We start from the raw sequence: 17865 nt of genomic DNA, 5'->3' as shown, positions 1-17865 counted from the left end.
CCCTAACCCTAACCTAACCCTAACCTAACCTAACCTAACCTAACCTAACCTAACCCTAACCTAACCCTAACCTAACCCTAACCTAACCCTAACCTAACCCTAACCCTAACCTAACCCTAACCTAACCCTAACCTAACCCTAACCTAACCCTAACCTAACCCTAACCTCTTAACTTAACTTCTCCTAAATAAATAATCAAATCTTACATAATCAACCCCTATCTCTCCTACATAATCCCCTACTACACTTATCTCCCCCTAATCCTATCACAACTACATTACCTCCCTCTACTCCTAATCCTACTACCTATCCTACTCCTAATCCTACTACCTATCCTAATCCTAATCCTACTACCTATCCTAATCCTACTACCTATCCTAATCCAACTACCTATCCTATTCCCCCTAATCCTACTCCAACTACCTATCCTATTCCCCCTAATCCTACTCCAACTACCTATCCTATTCCCCCTAATCCTACTCCAACTACCTATCCTACCACCTATCCTATTCCCCCTAACCCTACTCCAACTACCTATCCTATTCCCCCTAACCCTACTCCAACTACCTATCCTACCACCTATCCTACTACCTATCCTACCACCTATCCTACTACCTATCCTACCACCTATCCTACTACCCATCCCACTACCTACCCTACTACCTACCCTACTCCTACCACTTATCCTACCCTATTCCTACTACCAACTCTACCACCCAATCTTACTACACTATCACTCCTATTCCTATTCCTATTACCTACACTACCCTATTCCTAATTCTATTCCTATTACCTACACTACCTACCCTATTCCTATTCCTATTCCTATTACCTACACTACCCTATTCCTATTCCTATTCCTATTACCTACACTACCCTATTCCTATTCCTATTCCTATTCCCATCCATACCAACTACTCCACCTACCTATCACACACTACCCTACTTACAACACCTACTCTACCCTATTCCTAATCCTACTACCAACTTTTCTTTTTTCCATCTACTCCATACTCTATTCTCCTATTACCAACTACCCTACATCACTTACACTACTACTACTACTCTCCCAATCCTACACTATCCTATCATTCCTACCAACTACACAACCTACACTACTACTATCAATCACTACCAACACTACCCTACTTACCCTACTTACAACACCTCCCATTTCCCCCTACACTACCCTATTCCTACTACCAACTCTACCAACCACACAACACATTTCCAACTACACTACTCTCTTATTCTCAACTACCCTACCAATTCTACCTACACCACCACCACCACCACTACTACTACTCTTTTCCTCCCACATTATCACTTCCTTATTACCAACTACACTACCATTACTATCACTACTACTTACATTCTCACACACTACCCTATTCCTATTACCTACAACACCACTACTACCTCTCTTTTCTTCACTCCCTACTCTATTCCTATTCCTACTACCAACTTTTCTTTTTTCCATCTACACCACATTCTTATTTCCATTACCACCACTACTCCTATTACCAACTACCCTACTTTCTCTACCACAATTTTCTTCCCACCCTACACTACCTACACTACTTACACTACTACCTCAATTTTCTTCCCACACTACACTACCATTACCCCCACCACCACTCATTACCAACCACACTACCCTATTCCTATTACCACTACCATTACTACCACTCCTACTGCCACCACCACTACCACTACTTACACTACTACTACTACCAATTTCTTCCCACACTACTCTATTCCTATTACCAACACTACCAACTATACTACTACTACTACTATTACTCTTACTACCCCCAACATTACCACTCAAATCCTCCCACTCTACCCTATTCCTATTACCACTACTACTACTACCACTATTAAAATCCTCCAACACTACACTTTCACTACCAACACTACTACCAACCCCACTCACCACTCTCACTCGGGGGGGGGATCCGGGGGTTATATCACCATCAATTACTGGGGTTATTGTGCCCATTCTCACCTGCATTGACTCACCCCTTATTTCCCAGCTATCATCCCAGTTCACTCACCATTACTTTCCCTCGTCTGTAGCCCCTAGTCCCTTGTCATGTCTCATGTGTCCATAGTCACTAGTCCAAATCACCACCCATCACTTATTTTCTTGTCATCACTACTCACCAGTCAGTAGTCTGTAGTCGCATTTCAGTCGTCTGTCCTCACTTTCTAGCCACTCGGTCTTCATAGTCAGTAGTAGTCCCTCGTCACTCCCCAGTCCAGATAACCAACACATCCCTTACCTTCTATACTCATACTTTCCAGTTCAGCCTTCGTCCCTTGCCATCAGTAGTCTGTCATCACCACTTAGTCCTCATCCTTATCACTCACCTGTCTCTCTTGCTTTTTTCTCCTTTGGCCTCCCTAGTACCTGTTCCAGATAAGCAACCGGTCGCTTGTTTTTCCCAGTCCCTGTCGCTGCCACATGTACAAATCCCTGCTCTTCTATTCATGTCTGTGAGTGCTCGTGATACCACATGATCAGGTCAATCAAGTTGCTGTGATGTCCTTGCCTCGGTCGCCCCATCAACCACTTCAAATACACTCCACCCTCCCCCCACCTTTCCCCAAACTTTTTCTCTGCTTCCCTTCGTAACTCCTCATTCAGATAGATCCCATATGCTGCAGGTGCTACCACATCTCCAAACCTGCAGTCCTTGTTCCCCTTCTCTGCCTTCTTGAATTGTGGGTGCACCTTGTCATTTACCTGTGGCACGTGGCACATGTAGCAGATCTTCCGGTGGTGCCGCATGTCATACTGCAGCCCTCTTCTCCACTCCACATATTCCCTCCATCCATTCCCATCTAGATGTGGGCATTCTCTGATCCCATGTCCCTCCATCGCACCTTTCCTCAACACTCTGCACAGACTGCAGCACCCCTCAAAACTTTCCAATGCTTCCAGTATTTCATCCCCCTCTTCTAATCGTTTCATCTCTTCCTTCCCTCGCTGCTGTCTCGCCTGTACCACTGCACTGTCAAAGCTAGTCTTCAGAGCAGCCCGTCTTTCCATCAATCGTCCCTCCATCGATTTCATCGCCTGCTGTTTGAGTCTTGCTGTCCCAGCAACCTGTATGTCCAATGGGTCATGTCCTGGTTCCTCTAGGCAGACAGAGCATTTCTCCTTTCCTTCCTCCATCCAACAACCAACCCCTTTGCTGTCATTGAACAGCGTCATCCCATACCGCAGGCATCTCCTTGGCCCATAGCAATACAGTAGTTCATACATCGCCCATCTCGCCTCCCCTTCCAGTCCCATCGTCTCTATGTTTGGCAGTGTTGATGTCGGTGGGATGATCGTATAGCAGTTGGCTGCCTGCCCATCTCGACCAGCTCTGCCCTGTCCTTGGATGTAGTCCACCATGTCAAATGGTCGGTCCATGTGAATGACCGTTCGCACGTGAGGGTAGTCGTTCCCAGCGCTGAAGGCAGTGGTCGCAATTAGCACCTTGGAGAATCCTTTGATCCACTGTCCATACATCCATCCTCGGTCCTCGTCAGTCGTCCCCTTGTCTCCATTGTAGAACGGATATGCTGTCATGTGTGACAGATGCTGACCCGCTGCTATGGATGTCACAAACACCAACCCTCTGTCCCTTTCTTCCCAGCGTGAGCCTTCCTCCTCCAACACTTCTGCCACTCGTCGATGCATGGAGTGGACTGGCACCCTTTCCAAGTGATACCCCAGTTCCCATCGGTCTGTACTCTGTCGGATCACCTCTGTTTGCTGCACCAGCTGGAATGTGGTCTTCACCTCCTCCATACACCATCTTGGAAGCGTGGCACTCAACAGCACTAGCTGCATCGGGACGCTTCGTAGTTGGTGGATGCTTTGGAACACCATCCGATAGTCTTTCGACATCAGTGGAATGTGGGCCTCGTCAAATATCAGCCTGGCCACCTTCTTGCTTTGGTTCAGCATCGCCAGCGCAGACCTCCACTGTGATGTCAATGCCCTGTCTGCTGTGACCAGAATCAAATTCGTGGATGAGCTCAAGGGTTTGTCTGCTCCATAGACTTGGTATGGCACTCTGAACTCCTCCAGTCGTCGTCGGTAGTCCAGCATGAGAGAATTTAGAGGCAAGACTAGCACCGTGGCTTCCTTTGGTTGCACCACACTTGGAACGATCGCCAGCATCGACTTGCCAGCTCCAGTACCCAGCACTGCTACCAGGTCTGTTTCCCCTTTGAGTACTGTTGCCATGCAGGCATGCTGTTCCTTTGATTTCCAGCTTGCTGATGGGTTCTTCAGTAGGCCCTGCATCGCTTTTAGTGCCTGATCCAAGGTAGCTGACTGGTCACTTGTGCTGCATTCTCCAGGCTGGACTGTGAAAGGCCATGTTAGGGACTCGTCTACTGGCAAATGTTTTCTCTGGTCTTACCATGTACATCTGTCTGCTCCAGTTCAACATCGCTGTGGTCCCAGATAGGCAACCGGTCGCTTATTTCAGACTGTGCCCTGTCTAGAATGGATTTAATTTCTGACAATCATCTCACATGAGTGTTACCAACCATGACTGGTACTCTGCCCTTGCTCTTTCTCCCTCTCCCTCTCCTTCCCTTTCCCTTTGTCTGTCCTCTCTGATGGACCTCCTGTGGTGGATCGAATTACCTCCTGCAACATTCCCTTCAGTGCAGGCATCAGCTTGTCCATCACCTTGGTGGCAATCTCATCTGTGGATGGCAGTTTGGCCACCACTGCATCTATCATGGCCTTTTGGACTGCCTCTGTTGCCATGGAATAAGCAACCGGTCGCTTGTTTTCCCTGGGCTCAGGTACTGGTGGAGCAGCTGGGGATGGGGATGGTGATGGGGGGTGTGCCCGTGCAGTCTTGTATGATGTTGACTGGCCACTGACTGCCACCTGGCAGTGCCTTTGCCATTCCATGCTGGCATTGAGGTATGCAGGTAGCACATCCTCTGCAGCTCCAGCCAGAGCTTCCACGCTGATGCCATACACTCGGTTTTCTGTAGACCGACTATGGCCTGCCTGCAGGGCTTCCACATTGTCTTCCCTGTCCATCTCTATCACATCCTCCACTGCACAGCCAAGTTTTCGTTTCCATGCTGTCTGGATGTGTCGCCATGAGTTGATGGTCAGCCCAAAGTGCATGGTGGGAAGGCTGTGCCTGCTCATGATCAATGAGAGGTCCTTGGAGTCAAAGAGGCAATCATAGTTGACAAAGACATGGTTTCGGTACAGGTCCACCACCTCTGGCCTGTCTGGGAAGCATGCCTTGGCTGCAATCTCTGCAAAGGGTCGTGCCAAGGCTAGGTCCTGTACCAAGATGTCGCTGGTGATGGCATCCAAGGCATGAGGGATCAGCTTGTCCTTCCCTGTCAATGCTGTGGTCTTGAGATATTGGCAAAGCAGTGACACGTGCTTGCCCAGGACCACCAGGTTTCGAGTCGGTCGAGTTTGAGTGTTGCGATAGGTCATCGCAGTGAGCTCTGTGCCACGACTTGGTGCACCACTGAGCATCTGTGCCCTCAATAGGAGCAGGCTTTGCAGCTCTGCATACTTCTTCAACCAAGCTTGGAGGGCACCCACATTCCATACAATACCTCCCTGCCGTACCATGGCAAAGTGGGCAAAAGTTTCCTCATCTTCGAGGAAGTGCCTGACCAGTCGGCCTCGACTGCCAAGCTCTGGATTTCTGACATCAGACAGGAAGCAGTAGCCAACATCCTTGTTGATGAGGTCCTCTGCAATCTTGTCATAGTCCACTCGGATATCCTTGCCCATCAGCACCCCCTGCTCCCAAGCCTCTACCAGCTTTGCCTCTGTCTCTTCAAAGACCTTGCAGAGATCTCCAAAGTCCACCTGCTCCCCTCGGTAGAGCATCGTCTTCCAGGTCTTGGTGTCTGTCCACCACACCTGAGGAAGGCTCATGGTATCGTATGACAGGGAACTTGCCCTGTGTTGAAGAGAACGTAGACGAGAGAAGGTATACTGGGTGTTTTCCACAAAGAAGCTTCCCAGATCCAGGCAGTGGTCCAGGTCCTCGCTCTGGGGGTCTGACTGCATGCGGTGGTGAATCTCTTGGAGGAACGTGAGTCGCATGCAATACTCCAACTTGGCTATGATCCCAGTGACTAGGTGTGGCTCCTTGAATCCACCATCTTCCCCAAGGGTCAGAAGGGCCAGACACCTTTCTGTGGGGTCCACAATCTCCCTCTCCCCTCGAGGCTTCCATGCCGTGCTCCAAACCTCAAAGAGCAGCTGGTGGATGATCTGCAAAGCCTCTGGTCCTTCTTCATCCCCCATGCGGAGCACTGCAAGCAGCTCCATGACATTGGGGTTTGACCCAGAGAATGACCCTCCAGCATGTTGTTGTCTGATCAACATTGCCAGTAGAGCAACCACTGGGATGATGTATTGCTTCATGGTGGCCTCATGGAGGTGCTTGTGGAAGGGTGTGTTGGAGATGCCACTGGTGGATGGAAGGAATAAGCGACCGGTCGCCTATTTGTGAGTTGGCATGGCTGCTTACTTTTTGGTGGGGTCAGGTGAATGTAATCTCTTCAGGACCAGTTCATGTGTATGGTCTAGCAGAGAGAGCGCTTTTCTATAGTATGCTTGCACTGCAAGCTTCAGTCCAGGGATGTCCCCATCATCGTCCTTGGGTAGGGAAACCCAGCTCCGCAGCAGTTTGACATTCTTGCCTGCAACCTGCTCATGCCACTGTGTCGTCAGCAACCAGGGGCTCACCATGCGACCGTCCAGTGGTGTTTGGACCACCTCCAGTGTTGGCTCCAGTTCTTTGAGCAAAGAATCCACCAGAGCCTGTCGAGCCATTGGCTCACTCTGCCTTTCTTCATCATCCTTCACCTCCCAGAATGCCTGCAGGTCCCCTGAACTTTCCTTCAAGTGCTGTACTTTGCAAGCTCTCCAATGTTTTGGTCTGGGTTCCATCGGGTGGTCTTTGGAGTGATGTTTCCGTAGACGCTCTGTTGACCTGGACAAAAGGTCACAGTGACTGCAAGCCATGGCCTCAAAGACTTTCAGACCATGGACAATGGTTCTAGGCCCAGTAATACCAGTGGGCAGCCGTTCTGTCACCTCCAGTGATGCCATGGCCAGCTTCAAGGTCATGTCACTGTAGGTTGCCTGTCTGCCATGGATCTTTGCCAGATGGCTCTTGACTTCTCCTGCTCTTAATGCCATTTCACAGACCTGGCATGTCAGGAAATGGAACTCTGCATTCACTGCAAGGTCCAATGAATCCAGAAATGCATCAGAGATGAGCCCTGGGGCTGTTGTCAATGGCAAGTGTGGCTGCTGGGACCTTTGTGCCAAAGATGGCACAACATTGCCAGTGTTCTGGTTGTGGGCTTGGATCGCTGACTGAAAGAACTCGAGTCTGGTCGTTAGCAAGTTGGCTCTGATAGACTCACTATGAGAGATGGCAATCGTGGTGCTGGTGCTTGAGGGGATTTTTGAGGAGGGACCGACTTGTGGGCTGTAGGTGACACCATCCTTACATCACCCTGGAATGGTTTCCCAGTCCATGGATAAGCGACCGGTCGCTTATTTGTGGGGAAGCAATGACACTCACTGCTGGTGGTGGGGGTGAATGCATGATTTCATCTTGTGGGATCAACTGGTGAGGAGATGGGATCTTCCCAAAATCCTCTGCTATCTGTTTCCCTGTTTAGCACTGTGGGGTATGGATAGACAGATGCAACACATCTACTCACTGGGGATCCAATGGACCTGTGATGGAACTGGTGTGCCATGACCATCCATCATTCCATTGTCACCAATGGCCATAAGCTTGGTACTCACATCTCCACTGTCACTCTCACTGATATCTTCATGCTATAATGACATTGGGCAGAAGAATAAGCAACCGGTTGCTTATTCTGGCTTGGGCCAGCCACTTACCAAGTGCTTGCTGGCCCTGCTGGGACCACCTGCATTACCCTCCTCCTCATGGGTCTGCGATAGTGATGTCATGGGTGATTGGTCACTTGCTCCTGAGAATACCACTTACCAAGTCCTTGCTAGGTCCAGCTCCAATCCCTTGTCCATGGGTCTGTGAAGGGCAGATAAGCAACCGGTCGCTTATTTTTTTGGTGGATGAAGCCACTTACCAAGTCAAATTTGCCCATGGGTAGATTACCCTGTTAACATGTTCAGAGTTGTTTCCAAATAAGGAAACTATTTCCCACCACTGCTCACCTGTATCTCTGGCCCCTTCCATGTACTACCAGCCTTCTTGATATCAGACTTGAGGTTGCTGGCATACTTGAAGGGCTTGCCACAGCCAAGGGCAGAACAGTTACAAATGAAATCACCCATGTCATTCCTTTGCAACTCAATAGTCTGGTTGGTGTGGGGCAGGTGGATGGTAGCCTTGGAAGAGCATTTCTTGCTGTGAGCTATGTAGGTACTCTTGGTGGAGAAGGTGTCTTCACAGGTGGCACAGACATAGTTGGGCATGGTGAGGTAGATGGTGGTGGTAAGAAGCAGAGATGTAAAGGGGAAAATTTCCCACAGTCAGCTTTATTTATTTGGCTCTACCCACCCTAAACTACCTAATTGGTGTGTCATGCCCATTTGGATGTCCAAATTAGGCAACTACCTTCAGCCTGGTCAGTGGTTTTCTTACTTTCTGCCACAAGTCAAATAAGCAACCGGTCACCTATTTTGCAGGCAGTCACAATGAGTGGCTGTGCTAGTCGTGTTCAGTACTAGTGTCTGACTTGTCCAGATAATCAGCTTGTTCTTCCCAGCTGCCTCCTTGCTACTTTACTTCCCTTGCATCCAGATAAGCAACCGGTCACCTATTTTTCAGACAGTTGCAATGAGTAGCTGTGTCTACTACATCTTTTGGTAATCTGCTGTTTTTGCTAATCAACTGCCTATCATCTTCAATCCAGATAAGCAACCAGTCACTTATTTTCTCTGCTCTCTGTGGCTGTGCATTTCCTTATATGGAGGTTGCATTCAGTGGCTGTGTTGGTTGCATTCACTCACTGAGAGGTTGCATGCAGTGGCTGTGTAGGTTTCATTCAGTGGCTGTGTAGGTTTCATTCAGTGGCTGTGAGGTTTCATTCAGTGGCTGTGTAGGTTTCATTCAGTGGCTGTGAGGTTTCATTCAGTGGCTGTGAGGTTTCATTCAGTGGCTGTGCAGGTTTCATGCAGGAAACCTTCCATATAAGGCAGGGATGCATGTGTGCATTCCTAGATGCATGCACGCATTCCTAGATGCATGTGTGCATTCCTAGATGCATGTGCGCATTCCTAGATGCATGCACTGATGCTACACTCTTCTCTAGATGCATGCATGCATTCCTAGATGCATGTGCACATTCCTAGATGCATGCATGCACACATTCCTAGATGCATGCACCCTTTTCCTAGATGCATGCACTGGTGCTACACTCTTCTCTAGATGCATGTGCACATTCCTAGATGCATGCACCAATGCATGCACCAATGCTACACTGTTCTCTAGATGCATGTGCACTTTCCTAGATGCATGCACGCATTCCTAGATGCATGTGCACATTCCTAGATGCATGCACCCTTTCCTAGATGCATGCACGCATTCCTAGATGCATGCACCCTTTCCTAGATGCATGCATGCATTCCTAGATGCATGTGCACATTCCTAGATGCATGCACCCTTTCCTAGATGCATGCACGCATTCCTAGATGCATGTGCACATTCCTAGATGCATGCACCAATGCTACACTCTTCTCTAGATGCATGTACACTTTCCTAGATGCATGTGCACTTTCCTAGATGCATGCACGCTTTCCTAGATGCATGCACGCTTTCCTAGATGCATGCACGGATGCATGCACGCTTTCCTAGATGCATGCACGGATGCATGCACGCTTTCCTAGATGCATGCACGGATGCTACACTCTTCGCTAGATGCATGCACCCTTTCCTAGATGCATGCGGACCCTGGGGCAGGGTCCGGAAAGCATATTATTAGAATATTAGGTGTCAGAATATCTATGTAAGATATGTTACCCTGCTCTCCCTGTGTTCACTCCATCAAAACAATTTCAGAGATTGATCTAGCTATCTGAATCATGTCTACCCCATGGGTATGACATTACAAGACCATCAGAATTGTGTTACAAAGGTCCCCATATTTGTTTCATCAACATACCTGATCCCCTCCTCATACCCCAGGGATGGTGATCTAGTAACATCAGGAGGGGGTGCCAGCTTGCCAGGGATCAATGTCCTGGGTGTTATCAATGCCACTGAAGACAATGGAAATGATTTCCAGCCTCCCAGAAGTATTTCCAAAGAGATACCACTTTGTGGTCTGACCATCCTTCTACCCCCTGTAGATTTTTTTTCTGACTGCCAATTTCATTCAAATTTCACCTGGGACATCCCAATGGACATATCTATCAACTCCCAGCATTATTTCCCCCAAATTATGGTCAGGAGTTTGTAATTATAATTCCCCCAGGGGCTGTATAGTCGGGGCTTTAGTTGCATGTATTAGCTCTAGAATTACCACAGTTATCCATGTAGCAAGTCATCATCAAATAAACTATAACTGATTTAATGAGCCATTCGCAGTTTCACAGTACAAACTTGTTTATACTTAGACATGCATGGCTTAATCTTTGAGACAAGCATATGACTACTGGCAGGATCAACCAGGTAACTACCTTCCCGCTGGGCCACCTTGGCCCGAACACCTCCTACTGGGCAGCCAGAGCCACCTTTTGGAGGTCAGAGTTTAGTCCACCCAAATTGATCAGAGACCTGCCAGGTCCTCAAGGGGCATGCATCCAGACACCTCTGCCCAAATGGTCCTACTGAGAAGTCCTGACGAGCCATCTACCTTGTTCCCCTGGTCTCACACATCTCAGGAACACTTCCCTGCATCCATGAGGGGATGCAGATGGCTTCCTTCCATGAAGACTACTTGCAACCAGCAACGTCCCAAGGACGTCCTCTCAGTCACAGCAGATCTTCGAGTGGTTAATAGCTTCTGGCCTGGCCATCGGCAATCGACCCACACCCTTCACCACCCCATGCAAGACTCCCCCCCCCCGCCAAAGCAGAGGGAACCTTGACTAAATCGGACCAGCAGACTGAACAGTCCACAGACCGTCCAAACCTCGCCCCTCCCAAGCCAACACCCTACACTCAAGGCAGGGGCTGTATAAAAGGCTGGTATGATCCTGACAATATGCTGCAGCTGTAAGATATCCCTTTCAGTTTATGGTTCACCACTGAGTCATATATCTCAATAGCACGGTCTTTCATTGGTTGTTTATTCCCTGGCTCCAGAGGGAGCTGGATCATTGACTGCCCAGTCAGTTGAACACTCAATCATATCATCCATTTCCTCCCCAAACCAGATGATCATGTTGTGTAGGATGATGCAACAAAGCACCCAGTAAATCATGACTTTCATATCTTTCTCTGTCCAGATTTTCAGGTGCACTTCACAGAAGCTTTTCAAGCACCCTTTCAAGGCAACAAATGTGTGTTCAACTCATACACAGATCTTCTAAAGCTGTCAGCCCATGTACTGCAGCAAAACTAGGTGCATACATTTGAAAGGTACTTGTTATACACATTCTGATCTTGATATAATCTCCCACCTTTAGGTTTTTTGAAGGGGACAACACACCACATCTCTGATGGGTATGCTGTTGGAGTGAAATGACCCCTGTCCTTACTTGGACTTAGGCATGTGATCATGTCACTTACATAAGCTGTTAGAGTGCACCCATACACTAGTAAAATTTACCTAGTCCCTCAGTAGCTTGACAGACTACTGAGGTTCCCTACAGATTCCTCTCTGGGTTTCCCTCTGCAACCCCATAAACTTCTTCATATGCACTGTCCACCCATGTCCAATGATCATGTGGAATCAACTGCATAGGATTTGAAGCAATGCAAGTCCCCTGGAAGGCCCATGCATCATGGATGCTTCCTGGATGACCAAGTCCATAATCCATGACAAGAAGATTGTGCAGCAAAACAATAAGCTATCTTGGTAAGTTTCTTCTGCTGTTCACACTCAGCATTTGAGTACACATCTGACAGTTCAACAAGTACCTAGATTTTCTATCATAGAACATTTCCCCAAAGATATGTGGTTTCTCAAAGAGAGGAATACTTGAACCATCAGTGGTGAACATGCCATTCCTCCAGGCTGACCAGGTGTGTGACTCAGTGAAAACCCATGCTCTTTCCATCTCCTGTGAGTCTTCAGACAGAATATTGATGAATCTATTATGCTCATCCAGTATAGCTACCATCACACAGTTTGTACAATTGACAACTAAGCCAACACTAACACCAGCCCACTGCACTACATCCTCAGGTGATGCTGCATTTCCATAATGCCCTGTGCAGAAAAGGAAGATTGCCAACTGGACTGTGACTGCCAGCTGATGGTTTTCAGAATTGCTTTGGTTTATCATGTGTCCACTAATCTGATCCAGAATGCAATCAAACATTGGTGGGTCTACATGAAGGCACTTTCAAAACAGGTGGGGCCAATGATCTGCAAAATGTTTGAGGAGGCACAGCTGGGATGCCTACATCATTGGCATCTCAGGTCTCTCAAGGATATGCACATGCTCTACTTCATCTCTGAGAGCTGTGATTGCATTTAGCAGCCAAGTGTAATGCCCATCATGCTCAGCTGTGGAGTCAGTGTCATTGGAGGCACTGGATTCAAAATCTGACAGAATCAGAGTGACTGGCAATGGCAGAGTGATGAAGAAGAGAGTTGTGGGGGATCTGGAGCCTGAACTCAGCAACATTGACATAGATTCTGAGCTGATACCATCAACTCCATGTCATGCATTTTCAAGCCTTGCTATTGCAACATGAAGGCTAGTCTCATCCAGCTGTTTGAGCTTGGCAGACAGATTTCTGGGGCATCTGGTAGCTCTTGGATGATGGGTAGATGTTTATTGATCATGTACAATGCATTAATACAAGTTTGATATGTTATTTGACATGTATCTTCCAGGACAAGTAACTACCATGTATTGCTAGTCAAGCAGTGCTACAGGGCCTGGCATGTCAGAGTCAAATTTTATAGCAGCAGCAGCACAATTCCAGAGCACTTCCAAAGCCACCTTGAGCGCCACTATTGATGCCACTGCATGGAAGAGTTTCACTTGTTGGACAAATTTGAGGTGCACTGGCCCTACAGGTGATGTAAGGTCTCTGGCAGTTCATTGGGATTTGAGCCATTGTGACTCATGAGTGCATCAGTAAGCGAGTAAATGGTATAAACCTGTCACTGACTGGTCGTGACCATGATTCTACCATTCCCTGTCCCCTTGATGTGGCTGAGAAATCAGACCGACTTCTTTTATGAAGTTTTCTGAATGTGAATGTGAGAGCTTGCATCATCACTGCACTTTTTGGTCAGTGGGCCTTTGCCCGCTGTTCCGTTGATTGTATTACATAAGCATCATTTTGATCACCGTGGTGTCCATTCTTGTTCTCAACTTCCATCGACCATGTCCGACGATTTCAGCCTCTCCTGCTGGGTACGAGGTACCTCCGTCACTGCCACCTTCATTATCACGTATTTCACCGACATGCAACTGTCAGGTACGCTGAGAGAGGAGCTATAAGGAAATCACAGCCCAACACGTTTCGCGATGTGGACACTCCTACTGTGCGACTCTTCAAGCTCAAGGTTCCCCTGCGAAGACCCTATAAGGAGACTCTCAATGGTGTCACCCTCTCGGAGCACGGGGAACTCTTGGACCCTTCGGATGAGATATCAGAGGTGTTCACGGCACCACCACCAAAGCGCCACATCCATATCATAGTGGGTACGTAGCAGCTGCGATCCAGGCTTTCCCTGGTCATTCATCCCCGATTTACAGATGTACCATACCCGAATATCTACTACTATTTTCGAGGTGCAGATGCATCGGAGGAAGGAATGGTTCGAATCCAATCGCATGAAGACGTCATGACATTCAAACAACAGATCCAAGATCGTCATAGTAATCTCAGTGATTTGCCCTCTGCTTGCTTAAAGCTCTTCAGGATCTCGGAGGACGATGTCCAGGAGAGTCTTGATCAGATGGACGGTGGTACGGCTCTCACCGGGAGACAGAAGATATTCGAATGTTTCGCGGATAGTCCAGTTCTCGAGAATTATTGCGTTGTTGTCCAGCTTTCTTCCCCTGAGTGTAAGTAGCTCTATGGCCTCTTCGAGTTATACTGAACTCAATCTTTGATAGCGATAAATAAACGTCGTGCGGTGGCTAGGCGCCCAGTTATGGATGCAAGGGGCCCCATTAACGAAGGGGATTTGATTATGGTGGCGCGGAACAACTTCCTGAGAGACCGTCCCAAAAAATCGCCATCGAGCAGTGGTCAACCATCGTCGTTTCATAACCTACAAGGAAACTTGAATACCCGGATACCCTGCGGTCGTCCTCGCAATAACGAAGAAACCATTCCTGCAACGCTTTTACATCCAGTCTTCGGCCAGTTCCTTGATGGCTGTCAGACTGAGGAGGTGAAAGCAGAAGATAATGAATTCATTCAGAAGCTGGCAAATGTGATGTCGGACCTTCATAAAGACGAATCGGTGCGGATAAAGGAGGTTAACAAGGTGCTTGAAACTTACGGACTCAACTTTAACCTGGGCGTCAAAGTCAAAGGAACCGACTATGTGATGGATGGTGAAATGAGCACGAACGACTATCGATACGTGATTGCCGAATTCAAGAACGAGACAGCAGCCGCAGCTTCGGAGCCTTATATGCAGGCTGTCACATACTATCTGGAGTCAACCAGCCAGCAGGCGCTTCAGACAACCGGATCTGCTTTACCTTGTTTTCTCTTCCTACTTTTTGGTCAGTATTCAGGCTTGACGACTGTAACATTGACATCCAACCACTTTTCCCCCCAGGACCGTACATTGTCTTCGCTGGTGCTGTGTGGAATTTACGTCCTATAGTGCAGGTTCTTTCGACCCCACTGGCGTTGCACTATCATTCCACCGATACCGACAGTCAGATCAACGCGGCTCGCCACATGGCTGCATTCCGGAACGCCGTTCGATCACTGGGGGAATACTATGAAGGTCCCCAACCTGGGCCTGCTACCACCCCCATGTTGTTCCCATATCGCACGTATTTCACGTCTCTCGATGGCTCTGAGAAAAAGAAAATATTCCGTTATAAGCAACAGGGAAAGGACGAGCGGAAGCTTATCTTTTTCGGAGCCCTAATCGGGGAGTCAGGCTCTGAAGTTCCGATCTGTATTAAATTCGTCCGGCGTTATTCACGCGAGGCTCATGAGCACTGTGCAAAATTAGGTTTCGCGCCGACCTTGCGAGGATGCGAAACGATCCCTGGTGGGTGGTTTATGGTGGTCATGGACGACCTTCAAGGCTACGATACATTGGACGACGTGCCCAATCTCCCGGAATCGGTTTTCAGCGAAATCGAGAGTAAGCTGGCCACGCTGCATGCAGCGGGCTTCGCTCATGGCGATATCCGTGATACGAACATCATGGTGAAGCGGGAAGACAGGACGACGTTCATGATCATCGACTTCGATTGGGCCGGGAAAATCAATGTGGTGAAATACCCACCGTATGTGAATTTTGTGGACATCAAGAGGCCAGGCAGTGCGCGCGATGGGATGCCCATTCTGAAAGCTGATGATGAATGGATGCTGAAACAAATCATTAGTCAGAGGAGCAAGTAGGCTTACCCTGGGTCTGACACGAGATGTAAAACCATGTAGGAAGTATACTATACCCTTTTCTGTAATTGTGGTTAGCATTCTAGTAAGGTTGTGGTAAGAAATCTAGGAGCCATAAGGAATATTTCTGTGATGTGATCTATATAAACATGGATGTTATGTAAGAGAGAGCTGCAATCCAAGTGCATAATGATGGAAATGCTGAATATCAATGTGTGTGGAATGCTATCTGGGTGAAATAAATAAACCTATGTGTTATGCTCTGATCTGGTGACTTCATCAAATGGACTAGGCATGAAGGATGGAGGGACATTCTATGGGCCAAATGTGTCATAACCCCTATGGCTCACTACAACCAACCCTTAAGGCCTACAGATGCTTCAGGCAACCAGAGCTCTCTCCCAAAGATACTGAGGATGAAAGTAGTATAGATTGGAGATGAGTTGCAAGGTAGTGAAAAACTGCATCAGTAAATCACTTTGAGCTGTGGAGCTCTCCACAGTGCTCCATAATACACAGGGTCCCCTAGCTAGGTCCAGGCTGGACAGATGCACCCAACAACACTTTTTGCTATGGCTAGTTGCCTATTACTACGGAATGGTCACATTGTTGTGGAACTTTGTCCAGTATCTTACTTACTATGGATTGCTATGGAACTTTTGTGCTTAGATATCAGTATACAAAACTGGCCAGACTGTATTTTCCTTGGGGTGTTGTCCAGTACTCCCCATCTCAATGTTTACTTTGCAGACATGTGATCACTCTACAACTATGTATGTAACAACAGGTACAATAGGAATAGGTATTATGAAATTAATCAAGGACAGCCTGAATGTACTGGTACCTCTCTCAACCTCTTGCAGTGCAGCCCTGATGCAAGGAGTCAGTGCAAGTACGACAGATGCCCCAGTACTTACCATCCTTTGTCCACCCACTTGTTACATATGCCTTGAGCTGCCCTCTTACCATTTCTGGTCACATGACACTTACATCTTTTTGTGCCTTGGCTTCCAGGGGGTTGCCATGATTGTTACCACCATTTTTGCCACTGTCTGGATTTTGCAACACCTGCAGAAAGGTGGACTGGTCTAGAAGAGTTGTACAGCATTGTTGCTGCACTCTGATTGCTGCTTTGTAGGTTTCCCCAGTCTCATTTCCTCATTTATCCTTGTACAGTATATTTGATGTCTTGTTTTCATCATTCATCAGGAAATTAACACTTTACTATTTTTGACCTTTTTGTGCCTTTTTTTGACTTTTTTGTGACTGTTGTGACTATTTATGACTTTTTGGGAAGGAACCTACTATCTGTACTTTTTTTTTGACCATATACAGCATTTTGAAGAACAAAAAGAGAACAGAATCTATTGAGACAACTAAGTGATGATATATCTAAGCCAAGAAGACTAGAAAATGTCTGAAAATTCAGAGATATTGAGCCATTGGTGTGATGCACACTGTCTGAGAGAGAAATCACAATATCTCTTTGGAACCTCCATCAACTTGAATGTGTGTGGTATCTACTGAAAGCTATGAATTAGGTGGTTTGAACAAGACCAAAATAAGCAAGAACAGTGCAGCCATGCCTGCAGGACATGGGTAATGATAGTAGATTCCTTCCCAAAGAGTCACATTAGTCACAAAAAGTCAAAAATAGTAAAGTGTTATTTTCCTGATGTTGCTCTGCCCCCTCACTGTGCATGTCTGATTGTGCAGCTGGTTTGGGCCTTGTTCCTATCACTAATGAGTCATGTTGACTCATTTCTATTTCATTGTTTACTTCCACAGCAACTTACTATGTACAGGTTTATTGTGTGCCCTCCCCAGGGAGGAATATAGGCAGAAGCACCATACTTTGTACTTTAGTTTTTTGCTACCTTGCAAACCCCCTCAAATATATCCTCTCTTCTCAACCTCCTCAGTATCAGACATTGTTCCCTCCAGAAGGAGTCTACTGAAGTCAGGAGTAGTAGTGCATCTACAGGGGTCATGACAAGTTCAGCCTGTAGTGTGTCCCTCTGTGCTTCATGCCTAGTCCATTTGACAAAGTCACTGTGTCAGAGCATAACAAAAGTGAAAAACTCTTGTGGATCTCACAGAGCTCAACAGTTACAAGACTTCTCACTCT

General features: G+C 47.4%; 2 protein-coding genes across 2 annotated transcripts; one reads left to right on the top strand and one right to left on the bottom strand.

Annotated features, from left to right (window-relative positions):
- Positions 1–3709: 3709 nt before the first annotated feature.
- Positions 3710–6841, bottom strand: F5J12DRAFT_725986 (uncharacterized protein; the record flags this gene model as incomplete). The annotated part of the gene is made up of 3 exons (XM_051741684.1): positions 3710–4398; positions 4555–6476; positions 6537–6841. Coding segments are annotated over 3 exons (2916 nt in total), but the record flags the coding sequence as incomplete, so codon positions are not given.
- A 6922-nt stretch (positions 6842–13763) lies between these two features.
- F5J12DRAFT_855433 (uncharacterized protein) lies at positions 13764–15922 on the top strand. The gene is made up of 4 exons (XM_051746678.1): positions 13764–13843; positions 13898–14209; positions 14261–14881; positions 14938–15922. The coding sequence occupies exons 2-4, from the start codon at positions 13957–13959 to the stop codon at positions 15738–15740; spliced, it is 1677 nt and encodes a 558-aa protein (XP_051596467.1). The 5' UTR covers positions 13764–13843; positions 13898–13956; the 3' UTR covers positions 15741–15922.
- The last annotated feature ends 1943 nt before the right edge of the window (positions 15923–17865 follow it).

The sequence above is a fragment of the Pisolithus orientalis genome (assembly GCF_024613125.1).
Source record: "Pisolithus orientalis strain OTSU chromosome Unknown F5J12scaffold_39, whole genome shotgun sequence".
Classification (NCBI taxonomy): Eukaryota; Fungi; Basidiomycota; class Agaricomycetes; order Boletales; family Pisolithaceae; genus Pisolithus; species Pisolithus orientalis.
Note: the sequence above shows the minus strand (reverse complement) of the source record. Positions and strands in the feature narration are given on the sequence as shown.

Coding starts and splice junctions, on each gene's coding strand:
- F5J12DRAFT_855433 (XM_051746678.1), top strand. CDS start 13,957: ATGGTTCGAATCCAATCGCATGAAGACGTCATGACATTCAAACAACAG. Junction 14,210..14,260: donor CCAGCTTTCTTCCCCTGAGT/GTAAGTAGCTCT, acceptor AATCTTTGATAG/CGATAAATAAACGTCGTGCG. Junction 14,882..14,937: donor TTTTCTCTTCCTACTTTTTG/GTCAGTATTCAG, acceptor TTTTCCCCCCAG/GACCGTACATTGTCTTCGCT.